This window comes from Arachis hypogaea, chromosome 18, assembly GCF_003086295.3.
Source record: "Arachis hypogaea cultivar Tifrunner chromosome 18, arahy.Tifrunner.gnm2.J5K5, whole genome shotgun sequence".
In the NCBI taxonomy this organism is placed as follows: domain Eukaryota; kingdom Viridiplantae; phylum Streptophyta; class Magnoliopsida; order Fabales; family Fabaceae; genus Arachis; species Arachis hypogaea.
The window spans coordinates 23289013-23316161 of record NC_092053.1 but is presented as its reverse complement, the minus strand read 5'-3'; the positions used below and the strand labels follow the sequence as shown (position 1 = coordinate 23316161).

At 34.3% G+C, this 27149-nt stretch overlaps 3 protein-coding genes across 3 annotated transcripts; 2 read left to right on the top strand and 1 right to left on the bottom strand.

Moving 5' to 3' along the window:
* The first annotated feature begins 10135 nt into the window (after positions 1-10135).
* Positions 10136-16248, top strand: LOC112770810 (2-deoxy-glucose resistant protein 2). Its single transcript, XM_025815218.3, is given in 8 exon segments — positions 10136-10783; positions 10786-12114; positions 13683-13773; positions 14186-14343; positions 14435-14486; positions 14600-14682; positions 14860-14953; positions 15273-16248. Coding segments are annotated over 8 exon segments (2721 nt in total). The 5' UTR covers positions 10136-10471; the 3' UTR covers positions 15875-16248.
* A 682-nt stretch (positions 16249-16930) lies between these two features.
* On the top strand, positions 16931-19355 carry LOC112770812 (protochlorophyllide reductase, chloroplastic). Its single transcript, XM_025815220.3, has 5 exons — positions 16931-17187; positions 17293-17391; positions 17705-18236; positions 18479-18837; positions 19020-19355. Exons 1-5 carry the CDS (start codon positions 17134-17136, stop codon positions 19173-19175), a joined length of 1200 nt encoding a protein of 399 aa, XP_025671005.1. The 5' UTR covers positions 16931-17133; the 3' UTR covers positions 19176-19355.
* A 312-nt stretch (positions 19356-19667) lies between these two features.
* LOC112770811 (lanC-like protein GCR2) lies at positions 19668-22493 on the bottom strand. Its single transcript, XM_025815219.3, has 6 exons — positions 22191-22493; positions 21839-22017; positions 21481-21592; positions 21246-21362; positions 20851-21165; positions 19668-20332 (listed from the first exon to the last, which is right to left on the bottom strand). The coding sequence occupies exons 1-6, from the start codon at positions 22353-22355 to the stop codon at positions 19994-19996; spliced, it is 1227 nt and encodes a 408-aa protein (XP_025671004.1). The 5' UTR covers positions 22356-22493; the 3' UTR covers positions 19668-19993.
* Positions 22494-27149: the final 4656 nt, after the last annotated feature.

The window sequence follows — 27149 nt, the reverse complement described above, 5'->3', positions numbered from 1 at the left end:
TACCCTTATAATTTTACACTTAGAACCGTACTTGTGTATAAATATATACAAATAGATAACACTTAATTTAATGATTGGTGGGGGTGTGTGCGTGTGTTTTCACGTTATTATTAGTATAAAAGATTTTTAGAAAGCTATTCATGCGCATATTTTTATATTTATAAGACTTTTACCATAACAAATACTTCATTTTTTAGTACGGAAATTTATGACTATAATATATAGCGTTTATTTATTATATATATTACTAATTTTATTAAAATATATTATATAATATTTTTTTTATTATAATTGAAGTTTATTTATTATATATTATTAATGTTATTAAAATATATTATATATTATTTTTATTGTAATTAAAATTATTTTTTTCAAAAATTAAAGAATATTCTTTTTTTATCAATTTTATTTTTCTTATATATTATTATTAATGACTAATTATAAATTTGACAATTAAAATATGTAATATAATATTTTTTTAATTATAATTATAATTAAAATTAAAATATAAATATAGTTATAATTTATATTACTAATTTAAAAATTAAAATGTATCACATGATACTCTCTCGTTAATATTGTGATCAAATATTTTTTTTAAATTAATAAATTTTCTTCCTCCATTTTTTTATCTACCTTTCTCTCTTTTTCTATTTCTCTCTACCTTTTTCGCTCTATATATAACTTATAATTTATATTTTATATTACTAATTTGACAAATCTAAATGTGTCACGAGATATTCTTTTATTATAATTAAAATAAAATATTTTTTCTAAAATTAACAAATTTTCTCTCTCCTTCTTCTTCTTTATCTTTAATTTTTCTCTTTTTTTTCTCTCATTTTCTATCACTTTCTACCCTTTTTATCTATAAAAAATAAAATTAATAAAATAATATAATTTCATAAATTCATAAAACTATAAGAAGTTTATTAAATTTATAATCAAATATAATTAAAAAATAATTTCGTAATATTATTTACATAAAAAAATATTATTATTATATACATATTTTTTTAGTTTTAAATTTTTACTGCTTATCTTTATAGTTTATATTTTTACTTCTCTTCCTTTAAATATTCATTACATATAATTTAAAAAAAAAATAATGTTATGATTAATAATTAGAATTAGAATTTAATTATTTCAGAAAAAAATTGATTTTAAGTTAATTTTATAACTATTAATATAAATTTTTTATACTAATATCTAATTATATTTTTATATATATAGAGAGAGAAAAAAATATTATTTTTAAATAATAAATATAAAAATTAATTATTTTTATTTGTGTAACAGACTTAATATTTAATCAAATATAAAAATATATACATTAAATTCTTCCAAGTTTTAGGTAATGAATATTAAAATTAATTATTAGTAAAAAAATTAAACTCTTTCATATAAAAATAATAATTATAAAAATCATTATTTAGTTTTTTTAATCTACAAAGATTCTAGAGACTTTTTAGTCAAGGAGACTTTTATCCTCTACGAATTTTTTGTAAAAGTAATTTAATTCTATAAATTTTTTGTGTCATAATTTATAATGTGAAGACAAAATTAACGTAATTTTAAAAAATTTATATTTTCATAATGTTAATAAAAACAAAAGGCTAGTTGATTTCATATCTTTATGAGATTTTTAGCATTTGACAATATCTAATTGAAAAAAAAAGGAGAGAAATATATAATTATATTCAATGTGTATTTAAGATATTTTTGTATTAACATTACATTAAAATTAGACTTTAATTGCATATATATGGATTACCAATTTTGAGATACAGCTATTATTGTTAAAGTAAAAGAAAACAAATCTTAATAAGAAAATACTATGTAATTAATGGCCGGATAATGTTACTTGCAAAGTACATCATAATTGTGGATATAATTTAAAACTTTGCTGTTTTTAGATTGTGTCAACAAATTCAGTTGAGGAAAAAGAATTAATGAAAGGAGAAGATAGGTCCACAGTGGCAAATTGAATGAACACATATATATAATAAGCATATAAAACCCACATTTAATTAAATAGTGATTTGAACCTTCAACTACTGTCCTCTAATGTCTCAAGTCTCAACCCCTTCCTTAGTAATGGTCCTTGATGATTTTTTCTAGGTTATTACTCTCTTTATGGTCCCCCTCATCTTATTCAGAGCTACTTTATCCTTCATGTATGAAATTATTATTATTATTTTGTGAAAAATTACAAGTTTCATATATTTATATATGTGACTGTATTTGAACAATTAAATAGAAAAAACAAATTGAGTACTATTAACCAGTAATTAAAAGATGTGTGTATTTTGTGAGACCTACACATAATAACTTCAAATATATATGTCTATTTTTTTTCTTTTAATTTGTGTGTGTAATAACATGATTGTTAAAATGAGTTATTTATATAGCATTTTTGAATTACTAAACTATATATATGAGAGATATATCTTGCACTTTGGAGTATATGTAACTAATTAAAATTTAGAATAGTTTAATTTTAGCTACCTTAATCCACTCATCTCAAGTGGAGAATTACCTTACGAGAATATATATATTCACAATTTTATTATGACTCTACAACAAATTTTTTAAGTAAGAGTTTCTTTTATTTTTTTCTTATTTTGCATAAATTTTATAAATTTTATAGTTATAAAAACTCTAATATCATATCATAAAATCAATCATTTTAAAATTTTCAATTGATAAGCAAAGACATAATTATATCACACATTTAAAATCTTTAAAATAATAGCATCTAATTAAAGCTATTGAAACATAACACCTTAAAAAATATATATGCATCAAATACAAGCAAAGTGTGAAAATTAGTACATGTTGCCTCTCTCTTGTTTAGAACTGGACTTCTTATTCATCTAATAAATACAAATCGGATTTTAATTTTAAAAGCTTGCTTAATGGAATAAAAACGAAAATATTTGATAACAAAAAGAAATTAGTCAAAAATAGTTATAATTTGTCATAAATATTAAATAAGATAAGTTCTAACTCCTTTTTTTGTCTCTCTAATATTACCGAAATAAAAATTATATCTAACGCTTATTATTATATGTTCACATATAATAATGTGAACTTCTGGCTAATAATATATAATTTTTGCATATACAATTAACTTATGATTTATTTACTCCCCAACATATAAAAGTTTTCTCTTTTTTCTTCAAGAAGTCAAATTCCATTTGAAAAACACTGATATGGAAAGTGTGACAATGGTTTAAAGCCTTGTTTCTAGCTAATTATGCTCTGGATTGCATTAATAAAGTTAGGATTTATTTTTTAAAAAAACAAATTAAAATGCTATCTTCCTCTCCCCCCCCCCCCTAACTTTCACGTACCAAAAAGAAGGAAAAAAATTACACCAAATTAAAGAGGTTAATTAATAAGTTTTATATATGGCGTGTTATTATAACTATGCAAGGTTTTAGTTTGATCATTATTTTTAGTTTTTTACGATATTTTTTAATTTAATAGAATAATAACTAATTTGTTATAGATTAAACTCTATTTAAATATATATTATTAATTAAAATTGTTGTATATAAAAAATAAAATTCGAATTTCAATACTTACCTAATGGACAAGTGACGTAACCAATAACCCAAATTTAAGTTTGATAATTATAAACTACAAGAAGATAAAGTCAATTATATTGCATGCATGAGCCATGACATATGCAAGCTAATTAAGGGATATAATATGTAACTATTAATTAGGGACAATAGTATGGTATTTATTTAATATTCCTTAATTTTTTTTTTTATTTTTTCGCCTATGTAACCATTTACCATTGATATGGAAATGCTTTTTGGTTTTGGAAGACATTGCTTTCAGTTTTTGCAAAGAGGGAACAAATAAAAACAAGTTAGGCAGGCCTTTCCTTTTCTCTCTCCTCAACATGTTATCCATCTGTTATTGAGTTGTATAAATTACTATTATCATCATCAATCAAATGACGTCTAATTTAATTAACAAATAATTAAACTCTAGCTTGTATAATTATGTATTGCTATATGTGTAATCACTCTTCTATATTCTCTATGACCTCACATTTCATAGCTTGGATGATCTATAATTGTATAAATATTGTTAAAATTAAAGTTATATTTTTTTTTATATTTTGATAATTTTTTTTAAATTTTAAATTAAAAAATATTATTAAATAATAAAAAATTATTATTTTAATTTTAACAATTTTTTTAAGACATTATTATCATCACTATAACATACACATCCTAACATATATATATATATATATATATATATATATATATATATATATATATATATATATATATATATATATATATATATATGAGATTTTAATTTCTTTTTGTATTAGGTTAAATTAATCATTTGGAGTTTTTAATTCAACCAAAAAGAATTATAGTATTGATAACGAAAAAGGTCCCGACTCTTTTTCATATTCGATGTAAAAAATTTGATCAGATTCATTCATATAAGATAAAAACTACTAAAGAAAATAAAATAAAAATTTATTTATAATAATCTTTATATGAAATTAATAATAAAAAATAATAAAATATTAATTTAATTAAACATGTCAAATAATTATTTAATAATTTTAAACAATGAACTATACATAAAAAATAACTGCACGCAAATTTTCATTCAAAAATAAACTTTTGTCACAAAACTTTTGTATAGATATTGTAAATAGGAACAATCAAAATATCAAATTACTTTATCAATTGTATGTACTATGCAGTATACACAATGATTAAAATAGATATATATTCTATAAATATATTATTGTACTAATCAAACTGAGTATATAGAGCTAGTTCAATTCAACATATACAGAGTATGAAACTGGTTGTGTTTGGCTTTATTCTGATTTTTCTTTGAGGGTTTTTGAGTAAAGTAAGATTCTTCATTATTCTTGACGGTGCAAGAGCAAACTTATATATGAAACAAAAGATAGATCATTCTTATTAAGGGATGAAAATTAAAATAAATTAATTAAGTATAGAAATGTGACAAAGCAAAAAAAGAAAAATGGATGGAAGGAAGAGGCAAAGAGAATAAATGTCAGCTATATATAAACTTATTAGAAGAAGTCATATTATTAATTATTAGTTGGAATATAATCTCAGCATGTGTAGATGTATTTTTGCACTTGTTACGCCTTGATTGCTCAGAGTTATGTCTCCATGTTATTGATGATCTGTAAAGTTTTTAAATTAATGCTATTTGTAATTTCTTTTTTTTTTTCCTGCTAACATACCCCTTTAATTATGGACAAAATAAGCTTATTATATAACACACAAGCTGCTTAATTTCTGTCTAACATCATATATTTTATATATCCACTAAATATATATAACAGAAGCTGCTTTCTGTCATAACTAATTTTTCTTATTGTTTTATTTAATTTGGGATGACTAGTGTTAATAATTACCAGTCAGTAATGGAAATGTAAATTAAACACATTTACTACATTAATTCCAGCAGACAGAAACAGCTTTTAAAAGATTTAGTGACGGTTTTGTAATATCAAATAAGTATTTAATTTTAAAAATAATGAATAAATATTTTTTGTGTTTCTGATTATTTATTCAAAAAATAAAATAGTTTTTGACAATTTAAAAATCATATTCAATTTTTAACTATTCAAATAATTAGTTTAAACGGTACCTGATACATTAGCAGTTTACTATTTAAAAAAACTATTTAAATCAATTCCTTCAATAATTGAAATATCTCAAATTTTAAATGTTAATTAAGAATCAAATTTAAAAATATATGCAAAGAGCTGGGCCTAAAAAAAGCTAAGAAATAATTCCTTGTAAAATCACTAGGGTTTGAATGAAGTAGATAGCTAGCTAGGTTAGTAGATCTCCTAATAAAAAGATTCATTAGGGTTAAAATTAAAAGGGAATATAGCTGTCACTTCCCCTTCTTCTTGTTGTATATAGGGTTTAGTAACAATATAATGACCCTATGATCCATTGGACTTACAATTAGCCATCTAACCAAACTTGCATATTACTATAGGAAATTTTCAAGTATACTAATATATCTGTGTTTTAATAATTTTTAATTATTAATTTTAATTATATATTATATATATTTTTTATAATTAAGATTAACGGTTAAAAATTATTTAAATACTGATATACTGATACACTTACAAATTTTTTATTATTATATAACATAAAATGTCAAATCCTTAACTTAAATGTACAAGAATAAATATAATGAAAACTTAAAGAAAATATATTATTAATATTTATTACTTTGATTCTAGTAAATAACAATAACAATAACCTTTAATTGAAAACCCTTTTAAGTTTTGACATATATGTAAAATAAATAATTACCTCTCTTTAAAATAGTCATATGCATCCATCCTTGAATATAAGTTCACAAGAACTGATGTGATCAGAAGTTTTATTGTACACTCAATAATACTCACCAAATTAAATGTACCAAATAAAGGATTTCATAAAAAGTGGCGGCCATAAATAAAGAATGCAAAAGAGAGATATATAGATGTGTAGTTTAATTATTCTAAATTAACTTACATCAAACATATATATTTTATTTCTCATAAAAATGAACCAATCATCAATACATCATACACATCATTTTAGAACACCTAAGTAGTTTATATATATAATTTTAAAAGAAAATAATAATGCACGGCACATGATTAAGGTAATTCTTTTCCATCCTAGTCAGTGCCTAGAAAAAGAATTCAACTTTAATAGAATATCATCTCTCTTTTATTTTATTTTATTTTTAATCCTAACATCAAAGCATGCATTGAAAATCAATAAGAGATTTAAGTATAATGGTAAGCAAGTTGTATTTGAAAAATGATCAATTATTGGAAGAGATTTATTTGTTATAATAATACTGAGTTAATATTGTGAGAATACACATTATTCTTCCATTATTGTACATATACATAATATACTGTATTTATACATGTGTAACAGATTTCAGTTAGAGCCCAAAGTTAGTTAGAGACTTAGAGTTGACAGTTAAGTTAGTTACAAGCTTCTCACTTGGACAGCTATTAGTTAGTTATATATAACAATATTATTTTTATACCAATCATATTTTGTGAACGTAAAAAATTAACTACTAATACATATAGAAATATGTATTTAGCTATATCTCATAAAAAATATTACATTACTGTAAATCAATTTAATTATTTATCTATTGCATATTTAATTATTTTTATTATTGATTATTTAATTAAAAATATATAAATTAATAGGTATATATAGATAGTTAATTTTTATTGCATATAGAACATTTTTGTTTTCATATTGTGAGTTAGAACTTTATTAAGATATGTAATGCTAACCTTATTAATATATTATCCCTTTTCCCCTTCTGTTTTAAATTTTACAATAAATATATATAGAAATAATAAAGATCATGCATGTTATTGTTTGATTTGGACAATATTTCCATCCCTTCACGTAGTCATGTCAAACAAATATTACCGACACAAGTGAGAACAAAATTTATGATAAAGGGTATGTGACTCATGACTCATGAAAATAATAATTATATCAAACATTTGGCTTTTGGCATTATACATGGGTTCATAATTAGTGATTTATAATAATCATATTCAACAAACGAATAATAATCTTCAGTAATAAGTTAATTATTATTATTATTATTAAAGTAGTAAGGACACAAAACTATGATTAGGGAAAAAAAAAAGAATAATGCATTATGAAAATATTGTAATAAAGAAACTTACTTGATCCCTACCTATGCATGATTCAGGTGAGCCTTGAAATGAAAACACTAGATAAATATATATATAAATATAGTTACCACTTTTCAAAGTTACATTGTTTATGGCATAATGACCCAACTTTACCTTTTTAATTTGTCCCCAACTTAGGTTAATCAAGTGTCCCTAAAATACCTACTTTTAATGACTTTTATTGTGATGGTAGCTTTGAATTTAATTTGCCACAAAACAAAACAAAAAAATAATGTTGGTGAGTGATGATCAAAGTTCAAAGACATAATTATAATGCCTGATTAAACCCAAACACACTTTGAAAGTAGCACAACTATTTGAGGGACAATTTGAGAGACACATAAAACTTTTGTTGGTTGGAGAGGTTATAACTACACCATTGTTAGTTACTTTTGAACCCTCATTAATCGTGTGAAATCATGTTTAGATAAATTCGGTTAATTTAATAATGTTTTTACATGACACCTAACATCAAAATCATTGAAACAAATGCTCCTCATTTTCAACTATATATTATAATAATAATTATCTAAAAATAAAAAATGAAAAGTTGATGTATATAATATATTGCAATTTGCAAAACATAGAGTATCAACATACAAGCATGAAACATGTTGAACCATTAGAACATATAATACAACTCTTTTCTTGCTTTCAAAAATAAATAAAAAAATATAAAATAGAGAAGAACAAAAGGAAGTATTTTAGTAGATTGATCACTATTATTACTTTATTAATAAAATTTAACGTGTCAAACTTAACTTCAAATAGAAGTTAGTTAAAAAGAGAAAAAAAAGGCGTCCAAAAGTTAGAAAAATACACACACATTCATTTTACATGCTATTTTAGAAATTTAATTATAGTGGAAGATTATATATATATATATATATATATATATAAACAAATATATATGAAATTATTAATTTTTTTATCAATGATTATGATACACTTTACTTTCGAAGCTACAATTTCTATATATGATAAAATTATGCAATTATTTTGTAAAAATATATATTGAAAATTAGAGACTATATATATATATATATAATCATTTGTATGATTTTATTATATGATAGATCTAATTATACACATTTTACAAATAAAATAATTATAGTATAAATAAGATAAGTCTTTATTATAATAATTTTTTTTGTTATTTCTTAGAAATAATGAACCTTAATTTTAATTAAAATTCAACGAAAAGCTCTTATTCTAGGAAATCAAATTTCATAAAATGTTTTAAAAAACAAATCAAGAAAAATAAAGTAATATAATGACATAATATCACAAGAATGTCAATCTTCCAAAGTTTTAAACATTCTAAAACAACTATAATTAATAATATTAATGAAATTTAATTTTGAGATGTTATCAAAATTTTCTACCCACGTAGGAATATTTCATCTAAAATGACAATTAATAATATTACTTATATATAAAAAATTAATCATTAATTAATTACTACTTATAAAAATATGTATTTAGTATCTTGTAAATTTTTTATTATATTACTATAAATAAATTTAATTATTAATTATAGAATTTATTTTATTATAATAAATTCAATTATTTATTAATAAATAATTATTTAATTAAAAATATATAAATTATTATATAAATATACATAAATGTATAGTAATTACTTTAGTAATTGAGGTTTAGTTATTCATATATTTTTTATTAAAGAATGAATTTTGAGAGGACTTGGAGTGTTGGAGCATGTAATGAAGCGGGAGGAGGGAGTGTGAGAGAAATTGTTTGTATTCGGCGGTGAATGGGATGCGGTGATTTCTCGAATCAACAAAATCATAACATATTTCGTTTCCACTTTCTCGGACAATTTTCTATTCCCAAATCCAACCATCACCAAAAATAAATAAATATTTAATTCACCATTGAAAAGCTTCATATATATTTGCAGAAAGCCAATTGTTTTGGTATTTTCAGAATTAAAAGATAAATTATTCTTTTTTACATTATTTTATTAAAGATTTATTATATACATTTTTAAAGTTTAATACATTGTGAAAATATATATATATATATATATAATATTATATTAATAAAAATAATTATTTTTTAACAATATGAATAATTAATCAAAAGAATAAATGTGATTGTACGAGTTCTATAACTATTAACATATTAAAATTAACTCATAAAATTATTACATATTTAATCAATTTAACTTACAGTATAATTAATATATGTATTTAATTATATTATGTGTATATTAAAAATTAATTATTTATATAAAATATATATTAAAAATAAAATAAATAATAAATAATAATAATATGACTGTATTAATAAATAAAAATGGTTAAATAAAATGAAAGAAAAAAAAAACCTCTCTTTCTTTTGTTTCTCTTTCTTCCACCTCTCTCACACACACAGAGAGAGACACAGACAGAGAGAGAGAAAGAGGGGAAGAGAGAGAATAAACGTTGCCCCCCGGACAAAAGCTCAAGTTTCTCCACACACACTAAACACGAACACAGAGAGAAAGAGAGAGAGAGAGAGAGAGAGAGAGAGAAGGAAGCAACATAGGGCTTCGTTCCCCCCCAAAACCCAATCCCTAATTGGATCTCAACAAAACAAAACAAAACAAAGAAACAAACCAATCACTCTTTCTTTTCTCTTTCCTTCTCCAATCCCATCCATGGGAATGCTGCTGCTTCTTCCCGGACAACCATGACCTACGCCGCCGGCCACCACCAAAACGACACCGCCGACCTCTTCTACGAGTCCCTTGACAGGCTACTATCCTCCTCCGAATGCTCTACCTCCACCACCTCCGACACCGAACAAGAACCGCCGCAACACCACCACCACAAGCCCGACGACGGAATTTACAATTATGCCCTCGCACTCAACAACAACTACGACCTCTGGATCTCTCATCCTTCCTCCGTCTCCGAGCGCCGTTCCTCCCTCCTCCGCCACCTCGGTCTCGCCGCTCCCTCGCCCCGCGCGATAATGGGGACTCTTCCCGCTCCCCGTCGTCGGATCAGTTGACTGGACTGCGTCAGGGCTCCGCCGGAGGGATGCCCCGATCGAGCTCTGACGGTGCCGCGGATCCTCAGAATTCCGTTGGTGATGGTGTTGATGATGATGATGAAAAGCCTTGTGGTTCTTGTTCGCTTTCTCGTTCTTCTTGTCGTTGCTGTCGTTCTTGTTCGTCTTCTTCTTCCATTCTTTCTATTCGTTCGGCCGTACCGGAGGCCGGAAAATATGTAAATAGCCGGAATCGTCGCGGGGGCAGTGTTGGTGGTGGCGGTGGAAATGGCGGGTCCCCCTGGAAGCCTCCTTCGGGGAGGAATGGAAAAAGTGTGGATTTTGGGCAGAACGGGTCCATGGTACCGGAGAATGTCGCCGGTGAGGTGGTTGCCGTGGCGGCAGAGGCAGTGGCTAGTGGGGATTATAATGAGGTCAATGAGGAGGCTTGCACCATAAGGGATCTTGACAATGGGAAAGAGTTTGTGGTGAAAGAGTTTAGAGAAGATGGCATGTGGAACAAGTTCAGGGAGGTCGGCACTGGCCGGCAACTGACAATGGAGGAGTTTGAAATGACGGTCGGTCACTCGCCGATTGTCCAAGAGCTCATGAGGAGGCAGAATGTGGAGGAAAGCCATGGAAAGGACAATGTGGATTCAATTGGCAATGAAGGTGGCAAGGGAAACAATGGTTCCAAGTTGAAGAAGAGAGGGAACTGGTTGAGGGCCTTAAAATCCGCGATGGGGACACATAAGGAGCGGCGAAGCAGCGACGAGAGGGACACCTCTTCGGAGAAGGGGGGGAGGAGGTCAAGCTCCGCCACGGATGACAGCCAGGATAATGCCTCATTCCATGGACCTGAGAGAGTTAAGGTTAGGCAGTATGGGAAGCCATGTAAGGAGGTCACAGCTCTTTACAAGAGCCAGGAGATTCAGGCTCATAATGGATCTATATGGAGTATTAAGTTTAGCTTAGATGGGAAGTATTTAGCAAGTGCCGGCGAGGATTGTGTGATCCATGTGTGGCAGGTTGTGGAGTCTGAGAGGAAGGGGGAGCTGCTGATGGAAAAACATGAGGATGGGAATATGAACATGTTGTTTGTTGTCAATGGATCTTCGCTGGAGCCGAATCTGCTGTCCCCTCTCATGGACAAGTCACCTCTCTTGGACAATCATCATCCAGAGAGGAAGAGGAAGGGGAGGACATCCATTACCCGGAAATCGTTGAGCTTGGATCAATTAGTTATCCCGGATACCGTGTTTGCGCTCACCGAGAAACCCATTTGCTCCTTTCAGGGACATCTTCATGATGTGCTTGACCTCTCTTGGTCCAAATCTCAGGTTAGCTACTAAGACTAATTAATTTTTTATAAGATAGGTGTTATTATATTCCTTTAATTCCAACTTCTTGTTCAATTTTCCTCTGCATACTTGTGATGTTTGTTATTTGCTATTCTATTGGCATCAATTGATCCTTTATTGGATACACTGATTACACTCCTACTCTGTATTGCGCTGTTAACTGAAGAATGCACTTATACTAAACAATAGGAATGAATTTTCTACTTTGTAACCATCTACAGCACAAATATATGGGTACTCACTGTAATATTGGTTTGATTAGGAGGGTTTCGAAGTGGCTGAATAAAGGCATCAAGGGACAGATATGGATTTTAATGCAATAATGGCTATGCTATTTGAGGGTAGAGCTGAGACATTTTTGTTTAGTGTTTTCTGGTTGGTACATGCTGTAAGATATTTGTGCACATGGGACTAAACCATTTCTAGTTTTTGGGTCAAGTATTCTTAGTTTGTAAAATTTAAGTAAGAATTGTAAAGACATGTAGATATAATCCTGTCTGTGAAGAATTGCTGGATCTTTCTTCCTTTCTCCCTATTCCATCCATATCAAGATGATTTTCCAGGATAAACTTCTGATTTAATGGGTCTACAAACTACTTTTCTAAGAATTAGGATGTTAGTCATGGTCTCCCCGGGAATTGAATAAAAGAATATCAGTTTTGAGAGGTTAGCTCACAAAAACTGGATTGCAGTAGGCATTGAGATTTATTTTGTACCTAATGCTTGCTTTGATAGTTGGGGACTGTATAGGTATATCCATTCTTCAAGCAATTACTATACTGCATATTTTATATGGAGTTAGTTGGCTTGGCTGTAATGAAAAGGGATCCAAAATGTCCTGTTAAGAAGACGAAAAGAATGTTGGTAACTTGCTTAGGATGCTTTGTTTTGTAACTCAGGAGTGCTTCTTAGGTGGTTTGTTGATGTCTGTGTCATGAATGAACAAGAGTTTATCTTGTGTTATGATTAACTTCTGGTCAAATCTTCTTTATTCCCTATGTTAACTTTAAGAATGTGTTTGTTAGACTTGTAAAACTAGGAACTATTATTAATAAGGTACAGTGGAGCTGGATTCAGGATCTTGTCTTGTTAATGACTCAAATTTTAAAGCCCATTTTGAACCCAAGGGCTTGAAGATTGAACTGTGTTTATAGTTCACTAAAGTCTAAACTTCTGCCAATTATATACATTAGAGTGACCACGTGATTGTTTCAACAGTTTATATTCCTATTTGAGTTGTAATTTAGCAACACTATTCAGATGTGGATGAGCACATTTTTGGAGTGCCTAAGACTAAGAATCAACTTTAAGAGCAGATAGTATTTTTTTCCCTCTGGGGACTACAATAATGATAGACAGTATTGAAAACTCTTAATATTCTTTTGATAAAGCCTAAATGGAGCTTTTATCTATTTTTTTATGTTGTGATCTTCCATTTATTGTTTGTTGAATGAACCTTCAAATATTTTATGTAAAGCATTGCTGTTTGCTGTTAGGTGCATGTGGTCTTAAATCATTCTTCTAATCCTTTTTCCAATTTTTCTCAGCACTTGCTCTCATCTTCAATGGACAAAACGGTGCGGTTGTGGCATTTGTCTAGCAACTCTTGTTTGAAAGTTTTTTCACACAGTGACTTTGGTGAGTAAATGCAGTTATTAGCTCTTGTTGTTCTTCCTTCATCTGACTAGATGTCATATAGACCACTCCTATCAGCTCTCTATATTCAATTTAATGGCAGATCATTTATGTACCTTTATGTGTCTATATCATAGTAGTCTTCTCCCTCTTCACAATAAAATTTGGATTAGTTCCCAGTGCATCATCATATCCTTACCAAACAAACCCAATTTGCCCTATAATTGTGCCAGACAGGTACAATTTTGTCAGAGTATCTGTCTTTGCTGCATATAGGATTAATTGTACACAAGTTCTCTAATGTGTAATAGGATGGTTAAGTTTATCAGTGAAAGCAATTTTTTTCCTCCGCCAACTTTTTGTTTTCTTTTGCTAATCATACCTTCTGCTTCAATCTGTTTTCTGTCTGGCACAGTAACTTGCATCCAGTTTAATCCTGTTGATGATAATTACTTCATTAGCGGATCCTTGGATGCTAAGGTTCGCATATGGAGCATTCCTGATAGGCAGGTTGTTGATTGGACTGATATGCATGAGATGGTTACTGCTGCTTGTTATACACCCGATGGTCAGGTTGGTCTAAAGATTAATATGCATCCATTCACAACATTTGGAAATTCAACTTTTTTAGTTGCATCTCAATCAAATTTGCTGGTTCCTGCAGAGTGCACTGGTTGGTTCTTACAAGGGCAGTTGCCACTTATATAACACATCAGGTACCATCGCTGAGACTTTATTTTCTAATAATTTTTATAAACTGTGCCTGTCCATGTACTATTTTCCGGTGATTGCGGGGGCATTGATTGTTATATTTTTACTTTTTGTTCAGAAAATAAGTTGCAACAAAAAAGTCAGATCAATCTGCAGAACAAGAAGAAGAAATCACATCTAAAAAAAATTACAGGTTTCCAGGTAAAACTGCTGTGCTCCTATATGAGATATGCTCCTTTTTTCACGTAAAAAATGTTGAACAAAGGAAAAATAAAACCAAAAGGCCAAAAAAGGGTGCCTGATTAGTTTGATATGCTTTTACTTTGTTACAATGCTTATTCAATTATGCTAATCTTTCTAACCGAAGCTCATGAACAGTTTGCCCCAGGAAGTTCATCAGAGGTACTTATCACATCTGCTGATTCACGAATTCGGGTTGTTGATGGTGTTGACCTGGTTCACAAGTTTAAAGGTATTTATTTAACCAACACTAGTTATATATCAATTGAATTTTTTAGAAAGATAATATAACTAGTGAATACACTGTTTGATTAACTACTTTCTTGTGTATAAAATTTATTATGTTAATTCTATGGTAACTATTCTTTTTCATGTATCTTTGTATATGGTTTATTTAGGCAGAAAGACATTGTAAATTTGTTTGAACACACGGAAATACAAATTTTGTTCCTGTTTCCTCTGCAACTTTTGCTCAAATGGGAACAGGTCTTCTGTATATTCATTTTCGAGCTGGCATCATTTCACAGTAAACTGATGCGAGTTTTCTACAGGGTTCCGTAATTCGTCAAGCCAAATTTCAGCCTCTCTGACAGCCAACGGTAAATATATTGTCTCCGCGAGTGAGGATTCCCACGTGTACATATGGAAAAATGAAGCGGATTGTAGGCCTAACAGAAGCAAAGGTGTAACTATCACAGGTGCATACGAACATTTCCACTGTAAAGATGTTTCAGTGGCCATTCCATGGCCAGGTATGGGCGATGCCTGGGACATGCACGATACACTTTCTGGAGAGCAAACTGAGATTGATAACAATGTGGATGAGGCCTTGTCCGCCAATCATCCTCCAACCCCCGTTGAGGAAAACTTTGGCTCCGAGGGTTCACGATCCACATCGGTTTACAGCAATAGTCCGCGCCAGGCAACCATTGCAGGTGCCACAAACAGCTACTTTTTCGATAGAATTTCTGCAACATGGCCGGAGGAAAAACTTGTCGTGGCAGCTACAAAGAATCGAAGCCCTCGTATCAGTGGGGATTACTCAAACACAGGAAGTCAAAACATGTCAGCCTGGGGTATGGTGATTGTAACTGCTGGCCTTCGAGGTGAAATTAGAACTTTCCAAAATTTTGGATTGCCACTTCGGATATAAGAGGTGATAAGAATGCATGCTTTTATCATTTTATGGGCATGGTGGAGTTGAGTTGATGAAATCAGCTCTTGAAGGGAAAACCTGTACAGAGAAATGGGTGATATTTGTAATATTTTAACGGGTTGGGGAGGTTCCAATTCTTTCCTCGTTCATTGTGCTAATAGGGTTGTTATTCCAACCAGGCACAGAGGGGAAAAGGGTTGAAAATTTGTCAAAGAAAAAAAGAATTAAAAAAAAAGAGAAAAAAAAAAGAAGGTACACCAGGAATTTAGAAACCGATGGGTTTGTTTATGTAATCGGGAATTGTAGAGTAACGCCAGCATGGTTAAAGCTTATTGAAATTAGAAATGATGATTCTTTCACAATTCACACAACTTGCCTTGAGTTTTGTCATTGAATTATTAAATAGTCAATACCTTACCTTAATAAGTTTATCGATTTTAATTTTATACCATGGCACCACAATTGTAGCATTACCTGGTCTATAAGTCGAACTAAAGTGGTGATATAGGCTCAAAATCTCAACAATCTAGTTGAGTTCCTTGTTGGGTTATGACTTATGAGTTATGACATGTGAGTGTAAGACTCTTGCAACTTGCATGCAATCTGAAACTTTCTAGTTTCTTCTAATTAAAATAATGAAAGATCTCCATTGACCAAAAAAAAAAAAAACCATTGAATAATTTCTTATCTTTTGAAAAAAAAAAAAAAGTAAAAAAAGCCTGCCAAAAATAGCATGTACTTCACCTCCTATCCAAAACATGTACCTCCACTCTCCTGTCCCTTTCAGCACTGATATTTAGACTAATAATATTATTTGAATATTTAAAATTATATCATTACGAGATACTAAATAAAATTATAAAACCTTATTAAAAAAAAAAGAATTTGAGTATTGTAGACTTGTAGTGCACAACAGGCATCACAATTGGTGGGGTCAGAGACATGGAATGGCTCTGATTACCAACAGTCTCCTAAGTGAATATTATAGTCATGAAAATATCATTGGAAATCTCAAGCCATTTTTTCATTGGTTGGTTAGAAAACACGTGGCAGGATCCCATGCTTCCAATTATCTTATCCACTCATATATATTCATATATATTAGAACAAGCACTTCATCTATGTATAAATTCGTTCGTTCACTTTCAAGTACACAAGCACTTCAACTTAGATTTTCTTGGGTGAGGGGAACATTACTGAAATAACAATAACAACCCCATAAAGAAAAGCATATACTTTTGTTTTCCAAGGTTTCAATGGCTCTGCAAGCTGCTTCTTTGGTTCCTGCTTCTTTCTCAATTCCTAAGGAGGTTGGTATATACTTCAGTTTTCATTCTTGTTATGTAAGTATTTTTCAACTTGAGTGATGATAATTGAATTTGAAAAAAATTGGGAATTGTTTCTTGTGTTTGCAGGGAAAGGGTAGTGTGTCTCTCAGAGACTCCACTTTGTTTGGTCTTTCATTGTCAGATTCTTTCAAAGCTGACTTCAGTTCTTCTGCATTAAGGTGCAAGGTAACTGCAAAATGAGCCTTAATTTTTTCACTTGTGAGCTTTCTATGAAGTTTAATTTTACTGAAATAGTGAAACATTTGACTCTACATGTGTTAATAGTACTTGGTCAAAACAGTAGTTATAGTTCTATTCATTTTTAGCTCTAGGATTGAGAATCCATTAGTTTCTCTGATTTTTTTATTATGTTGAGAATTGTGCTTACTGAAAATGTGTTATGGATATTTATCCTTTTAATAGTTTCAGATTTTAATTGCAAAAATACAATGTGTTATGTAATTCCCTCTAACTTATATAATTTACCACTCCTTAAAAGAGGGAATTCCAACAAAGCATTGGTGTTGTGAGGGCTGAGACAGCGGCGACTGCTACTCCGGCGGTTAGCAAGTCTGCTCCAGAAGGCAAGAAGACATTGAGGAAGGGCAATGTTGTGGTCACCGGAGCATCTTCTGGACTGGGACTCGCCACTGCCAAGGCTTTGGCCGAGACCGGAAAGTGGCATGTAATAATGGCCTGCAGGGATTTCCTAAAAGCTGCAAGGGCCGCAAAATCAGCTGGCATGTCTAAGGAGAACTACAGCATCATGCACTTGGATCTTGCCTCGCTCGACAGCGTTCGCCAATTTGTAGATAACTTACGGCGATCCGAAATGCCGCTGGATGTGCTGGTTTGCAATGCTGCTGTTTACTTGCCAACTGCCAAGGAGCCTAGATTCACTGCTGAAGGCTTTGAATTAAGTGTTGGGACAAATCATCTCGGCCATTTTCTACTAGCTCGCTTATTGATGGATGACTTGACCAAATCTGATTACCCCTCGAAGCGCTTGATCATTGTAGGCTCAATCACAGGTATAGTTCATTACTAAATTTCTTGTTGTAATAAACAACCAATTTAGTGTTTGAAAGATTGAAACATTAACAATTTAGTTTCAACAAAAACAGAATTGAGATGATACACTTTTCAAGTATTGCAGGCTTGTTTAGGGACTAAATTTTCGGTTACTCAATCTTTCATGGATGAATTGGTGGTCTACTTTCCTTATCGGCAAAATTTTCGATACATTTTTGTGCTGATTGTGGAGTTTAAACAGGGAACACAAACACACTAGCTGGAAATGTACCTCCCAAGGCTAACCTCGGTGACTTGAGGGGACTTGCTGGTGGCTTGAACGGACTAAACAGCTCGGCCATGATAGATGGTGGAGACTTCGATGGGGCCAAGGCATACAAGGACAGCAAAGTATGCAACATGCTAACAATGCAAGAGTTCCACCGAAGATACCATGAGGAAACCGGAATCACATTCGCTTCCCTGTACCCCGGTTGCATTGCTACAACAGGCTTGTTCAGAGAGCACATTCCATTGTTCAGAACTCTGTTCCCTCCATTCCAAAAGTACATAACCAAAGGCTATGTCTCAGAAGATGAAGCTGGGAAGAGACTTGCTCAGGTAAATAGCAAAAGCACTTCATAAAGATAACAATAAAATGGGGTCGACAATATGATCAAACTATTTGCAAATGCAAATAATATCGCGACGGAAATTATATTAACATACAAATCATTACAATCTAGATATGATAATGCATTATTTTCTGATGTATAGAACTGTATATATGGCTTGCAATGCAGGTTGTAAGTGATCCAAGCCTAACAAAATCAGGTGTATATTGGAGCTGGAACAAGGCCTCAGCTTCATTTGAGAACCAGTTATCTCAGGAAGCAAGTGATATTGAGAAGGCACGCAAGGTTTGGGAGATCAGTGAGAAACTCGTTGGTTTGGCCTAAGTGGTGGACCCTCCACCATCCTTAGTTGATTAACAAATCTTGTCTTGGAGTAAAATTGATGTTTCCACAAGAGTGAAGATCCCATGATGGATGATGAGTTCCTTAGTAAGGAACCTTTTTCGTTTTGGCTTTTCATGTAGGAGTCAATAACTTTTGTGAATTAAGATTTTGTCAACAAAACATCAAAGTGCGGGGGGGTGTTAACTGCATATCTTGGACATGCTTCTGAAGTTTATCTTAAAACATTTGTAGTAATATCAACTTAAGGGGAAATCAATATAGCCTTAGAGCCTAAATCATGTATTTATGTGTTTGGGTGGGTATAAGATAGTGGTGAGTTTAATACATTTTAATATATCAGCTTAATTCCCTCTCCATTTTAAGATAAATATCTCTTTAGACAATTAGACAAATTTCATGAAATGGAAGAAACAAATCACAAGACATAATGCACTAACAAACATCATGAGAAGCTACATGAAGTGCACTTAGTATCATAATACTGGAGTTTCCATTTTACTTTCTCTCATATTTACAAAAATATCTTTAGGCTACATCATTATTCATCATCAACATCAAAAGCACTTCATTTATTTACAGTAAACAAAAGCATCTTCTCTTTTATGTAATGACTCAAAAGTTCTGGAAACATCTAAAATACAACTAATTGGAGTGTTGGACTTAGTATATGATGCTGAGTTAACTCTCTAATGTGTATGAAGTATGAACTACTACTACTCATAGTTCAGATACATAACACTGAATTAACTTGGTGCATGATAAAACAAGTTTTTATCTGTACATCATAGCATTTTCCCTCAAAGTTCATAACCTGGGAACTTTGCAGCTTTTGGATCATTCATGTCTAGGAATGTGCATGCCATTCCTCCAAGACCTTCAAACAACGAATAAGGTCGATCTCCACCATGCATCTTCCCTTCTGAGGTCAATCTTTCTGCTCTATCAAGAAGAAAGCAAGCAAATGCTTTGGCCATGTATAAGTACTCCGCATTCCCTGTCAATCTATAGAGGGAAAGAAAGACATAGGCATTCCCGCTGATGCCGTGACAGATGCCGACTCGCTTGAGAAGTCCCCTCTTCCATACTACTTCCCCTGCCTCTGTAGCTGCTTGCAAGAATTCCTTATCCCCATAAACCTAATAATGATAATGGATTTATGGTAAAAAGTCTAGTCATGAGATCTCAATGTTTGAATTAAGACTAGTACCAAGAATTATTGTAAAAAATCCGATGCATTAAATAAACAAATGCTTTTATAGAACAATGCAGAACTTGACTTCAAAATTCAACTTCTACTCAAAATGAATCCTTTAAAATTGAATACATTGACATTATTTAGTAACTGAATAGCCTACTTTCCAAGTGATGAAACAACGACCCCAACATCCACCATTTGTCAATTTTTTTTTACTATGTTTAGTAAGTGTCTCATGATAGAAATACAAAGACATAGACAAGACAAAAAATTTATCATTGTTTCTATCTCCATTGTCCCCTCACCCCTTTTCTTTCTTTCTTTCTTTCTTTCTTTCTTTTTTCTGGACAGAAAATTAAGCAAATTTCATCCTATCACATAGACATTTACATGTTTCTATATTTATCTCCTTGCATCCTATCGTTTTGCATCAAAATTTTGGAAAACGAAGAAGATTACCTCAGCTGCCTTTACAAGAGTAAGAGTGACTCCGGGAGCACCATGACACCAATGCACTAGCCGGTCATTTTCACTTCCTTCACTTGAAGGATAATTGCCACTAGGGAAACGATTCTTGATCATGTAGTGTAGCGTACCCTTGACATCTTCCACCTCATCTGGCTTAAGTTCCATGTCCATCAAAACATTCATAATTCCCGCAAGCCCATGGGCAGCACCCCAGTATTTTTTCCCATGCCATTCATACATCAAAGGACATCTTCCCTTGTGACCCATTTGTCTACCAGCTGTCATAACTTCATCGACAACCGGTCTCTATAAAAGTTAAAACCACATGTCGATGACAAGTTCACATGATTTCGGCAATATCAAGGCTCATGAAGCATATAACTTACCATTTGCATAGTAGGTATTGTGTCTTTACCAATATGCCTGTTTAAGAATGAGCAAGCCCATAAGTAACCTGCTCGTCCATACAACAGTTCATGCGGCGAATCACGAGGTATCCTGATCTGTTTTCAAATCAAGGGCACAAATCCAGGAAGCAGTTAAACACACGCATTTCATCTATAAATTGGAATATTTACAAGGATCAAAACTCAAAAATATATAGAGACCATAATAAAATACCTTTTTGAATTGTCTTAGGTAATAGTTAAGCATTTTTTCATCACCAGCATGCTTAGCTATGACAGCACCAAGAGCACAAACACCAGCACGGCCACAGATGAATGTCACACGGCTGCAACCAATACATTAGCATATTAAACTAAAATCATCCTATTTCCACATATGATATTGGGTAGTAAATAAAACTGAATTTAGTTTAGGATTTTCCAAACAAAAGTTCAAAACCTTGTTCTCGTAGTTCCATCTACAATTGTAAAGAGCAAGCTTTAGCAATTAACAGCATATAATTGAACATATTTTGAACCAACCCTTCAAATAAAAAATAAATTCAGCACCAGTCCCAGACTCCCAGTATTACCTAGAATCTTCTGAAGCAGAATCACAAGCCTTAACAATATCAGAGCATAAGCTAAGATCAATGCCATTCTTGGTGACTTGATAAGCCCTGAAAACCAAGAATGCTGTCCCAAGAGCCCCAGTGTAAAGGGTATAGTCCCTTGCATGCCTCTCACTTGAACCCCATGTCTCCTTTACAACCTGAACACATTCAAAGAGAAACAAATTCACAAACAGTTGGTGAGCAAAATGCAAAAAACGGTAAAGTTGCCAACTTTGATGCTACCCAACATCATAAAAAAGAGAATTGGAACCAAATTTACAAAAATTAGAGAGAAATGAAAGATGGGGTATTGATAAAAATATGAGTGTACCGATTGCTTGAGTTGGAGAGCTGAAGCTTGAAGTTTGGCGATGAGAGTTTGGAAAGGAAGAGAGAGGAGGGTGGTGAGTGAGTCGGTGGCAGATTCTTGAAGTGTGGTCTCTGCCGCCTCTGCCACAAAGCGTGGCATTTCGTTCGGAAAGAAGCGATCCGCCATGTTGCTCTCTGCACTGCAGAGTACGGAGTACGGTTGAGAGTTGGAAAGTACTCCAAGTAGAACAGCATAACACTAAAACATGCTGTGTTCCTTGTTTTTTTCTTTATCTTAAAAATTAGAACTATTGAACTTGAACATGCTGGACCTGCTTTCTACGAGTTAATATATATGGATGTTTTTTTTGTTAATAATCAGAATGTTTCTTTTTCATACTAAATGGATGTTCTTTTATATATTTTTTGAATTTTTTTGTATTGCAAATGTGAATGTCTCTATTTCTTTAAGAATTTCATAATTTTTTTAAAATTTTATAGATATTAAATTATTTTTACTAAAATATAACTGGTGTTACGGATCCGACCCACGGATCCCGCATACCCGGTTATCCAGTGACAACCCGTTTCGACCCGAAGGCCCAAAACCGGCCCTTCACGGCTCCTAACCAACTTCCGAATTCAAATATCTCTCTTATCCTAATCAAACAAGATAAGATAAGATAACGGCCATCACCTATAAAAGGAGGACCCAAGTCCCCTCAGGTATCATTCATTCCACACACCTCATACCTCCCAGACCCATTCTGACTTGAGCGTCGGAGTGTCTTTGCAGGTACCGCCCCCCATCGCTCCAGTCAAGCAACCCGGCTCCAGCCTTGCCCGCGGGTTCCCGATCCACCCTTCAAATCCGTACCAGAGACATCTCGTACATTGGCGCCGTCTGTGGGGACCCTGCGCCAGCTGGGCCCGATGGGGGACGTCCTAGAGGAAACCCCCTCAAGCCAGGATGACTCTCAACCGATTAACCCAACCCCCGAGCACCGTGAAGTCACAAACCAAGCGAGAATAGCGAGTACTATCCAAAACGCGAACGATCACGACGTCACGGACCGACGACATCCTGAGAAAGCCAGCGACAAAGCAGCGCAGATCATCCAGGATCTCTGCCTCCGGGTTCAGGAACTCGAAGGCAAGATAACCAATAAAGGAAAACACAACAACGAACACGGAAGCCATGCAACCTCCAGATCAAGATCTCGCCGCGGTAGGTCGCCAACCCGACGGCACGACAGAAGAGACGGTCGCAGCTCCTCACGCGACCACAGACACGAGAAATCGCCAGAACGGCGATACAACAAGAAACATAACCGCAGCGCTTCTCGAGATCTGAGTTACCAACACTACTCAGACGAAGATCGGAGGGACCGAAACACCAAACGCACGAGAAACGACCATATAATAATGGGAGCTACACCCTTCACAGAAAGAATCCTAAGAGCAAAACTCCCCAAAGGCTTCGACAAACCTACCGATATGAAATACGATGGAACTAAGGATCCCCAAGAACACCTAACGGCTTTTGAGGCCAGAATGAACCTAGAAGGAGCGGCCGATGCGGTCCGATGCAGAGCCTTCCCGGTAACCCTCGCCGGGCCAGCGATCAAATGGTTCAACGCCCTCCCAAACGGGTCCATAGCCAGCTTTCACGATATTACACGAAAGTTCATGGCCCAGTTCACCACTAGGATCACTAAAGCCAAACACCCCATCAGCTTACTAGGGGTCACACAAAAACAAGAAGAATCCACAAGAAAATACCTCGACCGCTTCAACGACGAATGCCTAACGGTCGACGAACTCACGGATTCCGTCGCAAGCCTTTGCCTGACCAATGGGCTAATGAACGAAGATTTTCGCAAACACCTCACCACCAGACCGGTATGGACCATGCACGAGATCCAGAACGTCGCCAAAGACTACATCAACGACGAAGAAGTCAGCCAGGTCGTCGCCGCCAACAAGCGGCAGCACGGCAACACCCAGCGCGGCAATTTGGCTTCTCACCAAAACCCAACACCCAAAGAGAATCAACGGGACCACCCCAGGCCGACTAGCCGACCACCGAGAATAGGCAAATTCTCTAATTACACGCCCCTGACAGCACCAATTGCCGAGATATACCACCAAATAGCAGATCGAGGCATCATTCCGAAAGCCCGACAACTCAAAGAAAGGACAGGAGGCAACAAAACCCTCTACTGCGAATACCACCGAGGTTACGGTCACAAAACACAAGATTGTTTCGACCTTAAAGACGCCCTTGAACAAGCCATACGAGACGGCAAACTCCCAAAATTTGCCAAAATCATCAGAGAACCGAGACGCACGGAGAGAGACAGGTCATCGGAGAGAGAAGGACGTAACCCGAGAACCCAAAAGCAACCCCCCAGGAAAAGCCCAGAGGAAGACCCGACCATCATAGTAAACGTCATCACAGGCAAGGACGTATCAAGCAAGTCAAAACTAACAATGAAGAAGGACCTCAAGGTAATGGCTGTAAGGAACCAAGCCCCAATCTCCGGGACCGACAATACGATAACGTTCTTACCAGAGGACTGCCAACACGGCACCTCAGCTGAGGATGCCCCCTTCGTCATCTCGGCTAGAATCGGAACATGACTCGTACGAAGGATACTGGTAGACACCGGGGCAGACTCAAACATCCTTTTTCGAGGAGCCTTCGATAAACTCGAACTCCACAACGACAACCTCCAAACACACCGCCACGGCGTCACGGGACTCGGAGATAACTTCCTCAAACCAGATGGCTCAATCACACTTCCCATCACCATAGGAACGAGCAGCCAGAAGAAGACAATCCTATCTGAATTCGTAGTCCTAAAAGACTCCACAGCCTATAACGTGATCCTCGGAAGGAAAACAATCAATGACTTCTCCGCAGTCATCTTTACCAAATACCTCCTTATGAAATTCAGAACCGACGACGGCTCCGTCGGCACAATCCACGGGGACCGAGAAGTCGCAGCCGAATGCGACAACACCAGCCTAGCCCTAAGAAAGAAATCCCGAGATGCGGCCGGAGTATTCCTAGTCGATCTGGACGCCCGACAAGACGGCCAACCCAGGCCAGAGCCAGAAGGGGATATGGAAAAACTACAAATAGGGCCAACCAAGGATGAATACACCTTCATTAATAGGAACCTCCCATATGACCTCAAAGAGGAGCTCTCTCAACTCCTGAAACAAAATAGAGACCTATTTGCATTCACACCAGCCGACATGCCGGGAATAAACCCCGACCTAATGTCTCACCGTCTAGCCGTGGACCCCAAAGCTAAACCAGTAGCACAAAGGAGAAGAAAAATGTCGCCAGACCGAGCCACCGAAGTCAAAAAACAAGTTAAAGCCCTACTTGAGGCCAACTTCATCCGGGAACTCCCCTACACAACCTGGCTAGCCAACGTCGTACTAGTGAAAAAATCTAACGGGAAATGACGAATGTGCGTCGACTACACGGACCTCAACAAAGCTTGTCCGAAGGACGCCTTCCCCCTACCAAACATCGACGGATTGGTAGACGCTGCATCCGGTCACCGATACCTCAGCTTCATGGATGCATATTCCGGATACAACCAGATTCCGATGTACCGACCAGACGAAGAGAAAACAGCTTTCATCACCCCAGACGGGACGTACTGCTACACAGTAATGCTCTTCGGTTTGAAAAATGCTGGAGCAACCTATCAAAGACTGGTCAACAAGATATTTCGAGACCTGTCCGGTAACAAATTAGAAGTCTACATAGACGACATGCTCGCCAAGACCGAATCCGGCGAACAACTAACCGACGACCTCAAGGTCATAATGAATACCCTACGAAAGCACCAAATGCGACTCAACCCGACAAAATGTGCCTTCGGAATGGAGGCAGGGAAGTTCCTCGGCTTCATGATCACGCAACGCGGAGTTGAAGCAAACCCAGAAAAATGTCACGCCGTCCTCGAGATGACGAGCCCCATAAACCTTAAAGACATCCAAAAGCTTACCGGCCGACTGACGGCATTATCGCGCTTTCTCAGGGCTTCGGCCCAAAAAGCGACCCCTTTCTTCAAACTAATGAAAAAAGGAGCCCCTTTCAAATGGGAGACGGAATGTGAAGAAGCATTCCAACACTTCAAGAGGGTCCTAGCGGAACCACCAATCCTCGCCAAACCCCAAACAGGGGAGACACTTTACTTATACCTCTCCATAATGGAAGAAGCACTCGCAGCGGCACTCGTCCGTGAAAACGATAAAAAGGAACAAAAACCCGTATACTTCATAAGCAAAGTTCTACAAGATGCGGAAGCTCGCTACTCACGCTTAGAAAAGCTAGCTTTCACACTCCTTACAGCCTCCCGACGCCTACGACAATACTTCCAAGCTCATCCCGTGACGGTTCGAACCGACCAGACGGTCAAACAGGTGTTGCAGAAACCCGACCTAGCGGGAAGAATGCTAGCGTGGTCCATCGAACTATCTCAATTCCAGATCAAATTCGAACCCCGAAATGCGATCAAAGCACAAGCTATGGCCGACTTCATTGCCGAGATGACCCCGGGAAAGCTCACCCCCGAATCATGGAAACTACACGTCGACGGCTCATCAAACTCCACCTACGGAGGCGCCGGAGTCATACTCGAAAATCAAAATGGAATCACGATCGAACAGTCGGTACGATATGAATTTCCAGTATCAAACAACCAAGCAGAATACGAGGCCCTCTTGGCGGGCCTATCCTTAGCACGGGAAGTCGGAGCAAAGGTCCTAGAAGTAAATACCGATTCACAGGTAGTCAGTTCCCAAATTAACGGAGACTACCAGACACGAGATCCCCTACTCCAACAATACCTCGCCAAGGTAAACAAACTAAGAGAAGGATTCGAACACGTCACCATACAGCACGTCCCTAGGGAACGAAATGCCAGAGCTGACCTACTCTCCAAGCTAGCTAGTA

What these genes read in the sequence shown, in the direction of transcription:
- LOC112770812 (XM_025815220.3), top strand. Translation starts at nt 17,134, where the DNA reads ATGGCTCTGCAAGCTGCTTCTTTGGTTCCTGCTTCTTTCTCAATTCCT. An exon ending in CTTCTGCATTAAGGTGCAAG is followed by an intron (nt 17,392 to 17,704) that starts GTAACTGCAAAA and finishes ACTCCTTAAAAG; the next exon opens with AGGGAATTCCAACAAAGCAT. An exon ending in CATTGTAGGCTCAATCACAG is followed by an intron (nt 18,237 to 18,478) that starts GTATAGTTCATT and finishes GAGTTTAAACAG; the next exon opens with GGAACACAAACACACTAGCT.
- LOC112770811 (XM_025815219.3), bottom strand. Translation starts at nt 22,355, where the DNA reads ATGGCGGATCGCTTCTTTCCGAACGAAATGCCACGCTTTGTGGCAGAG. An exon ending in ACCTAAGACAATTCAAAAAG is followed by an intron (nt 21,363 to 21,480) that starts GTATTTTATTAT and finishes ATTTGAAAACAG; the next exon opens with ATCAGGATACCTCGTGATTC. An exon ending in CTCTTGTAAAGGCAGCTGAG is followed by an intron (nt 20,333 to 20,850) that starts GTAATCTTCTTC and finishes TATCATTATTAG; the next exon opens with GTTTATGGGGATAAGGAATT.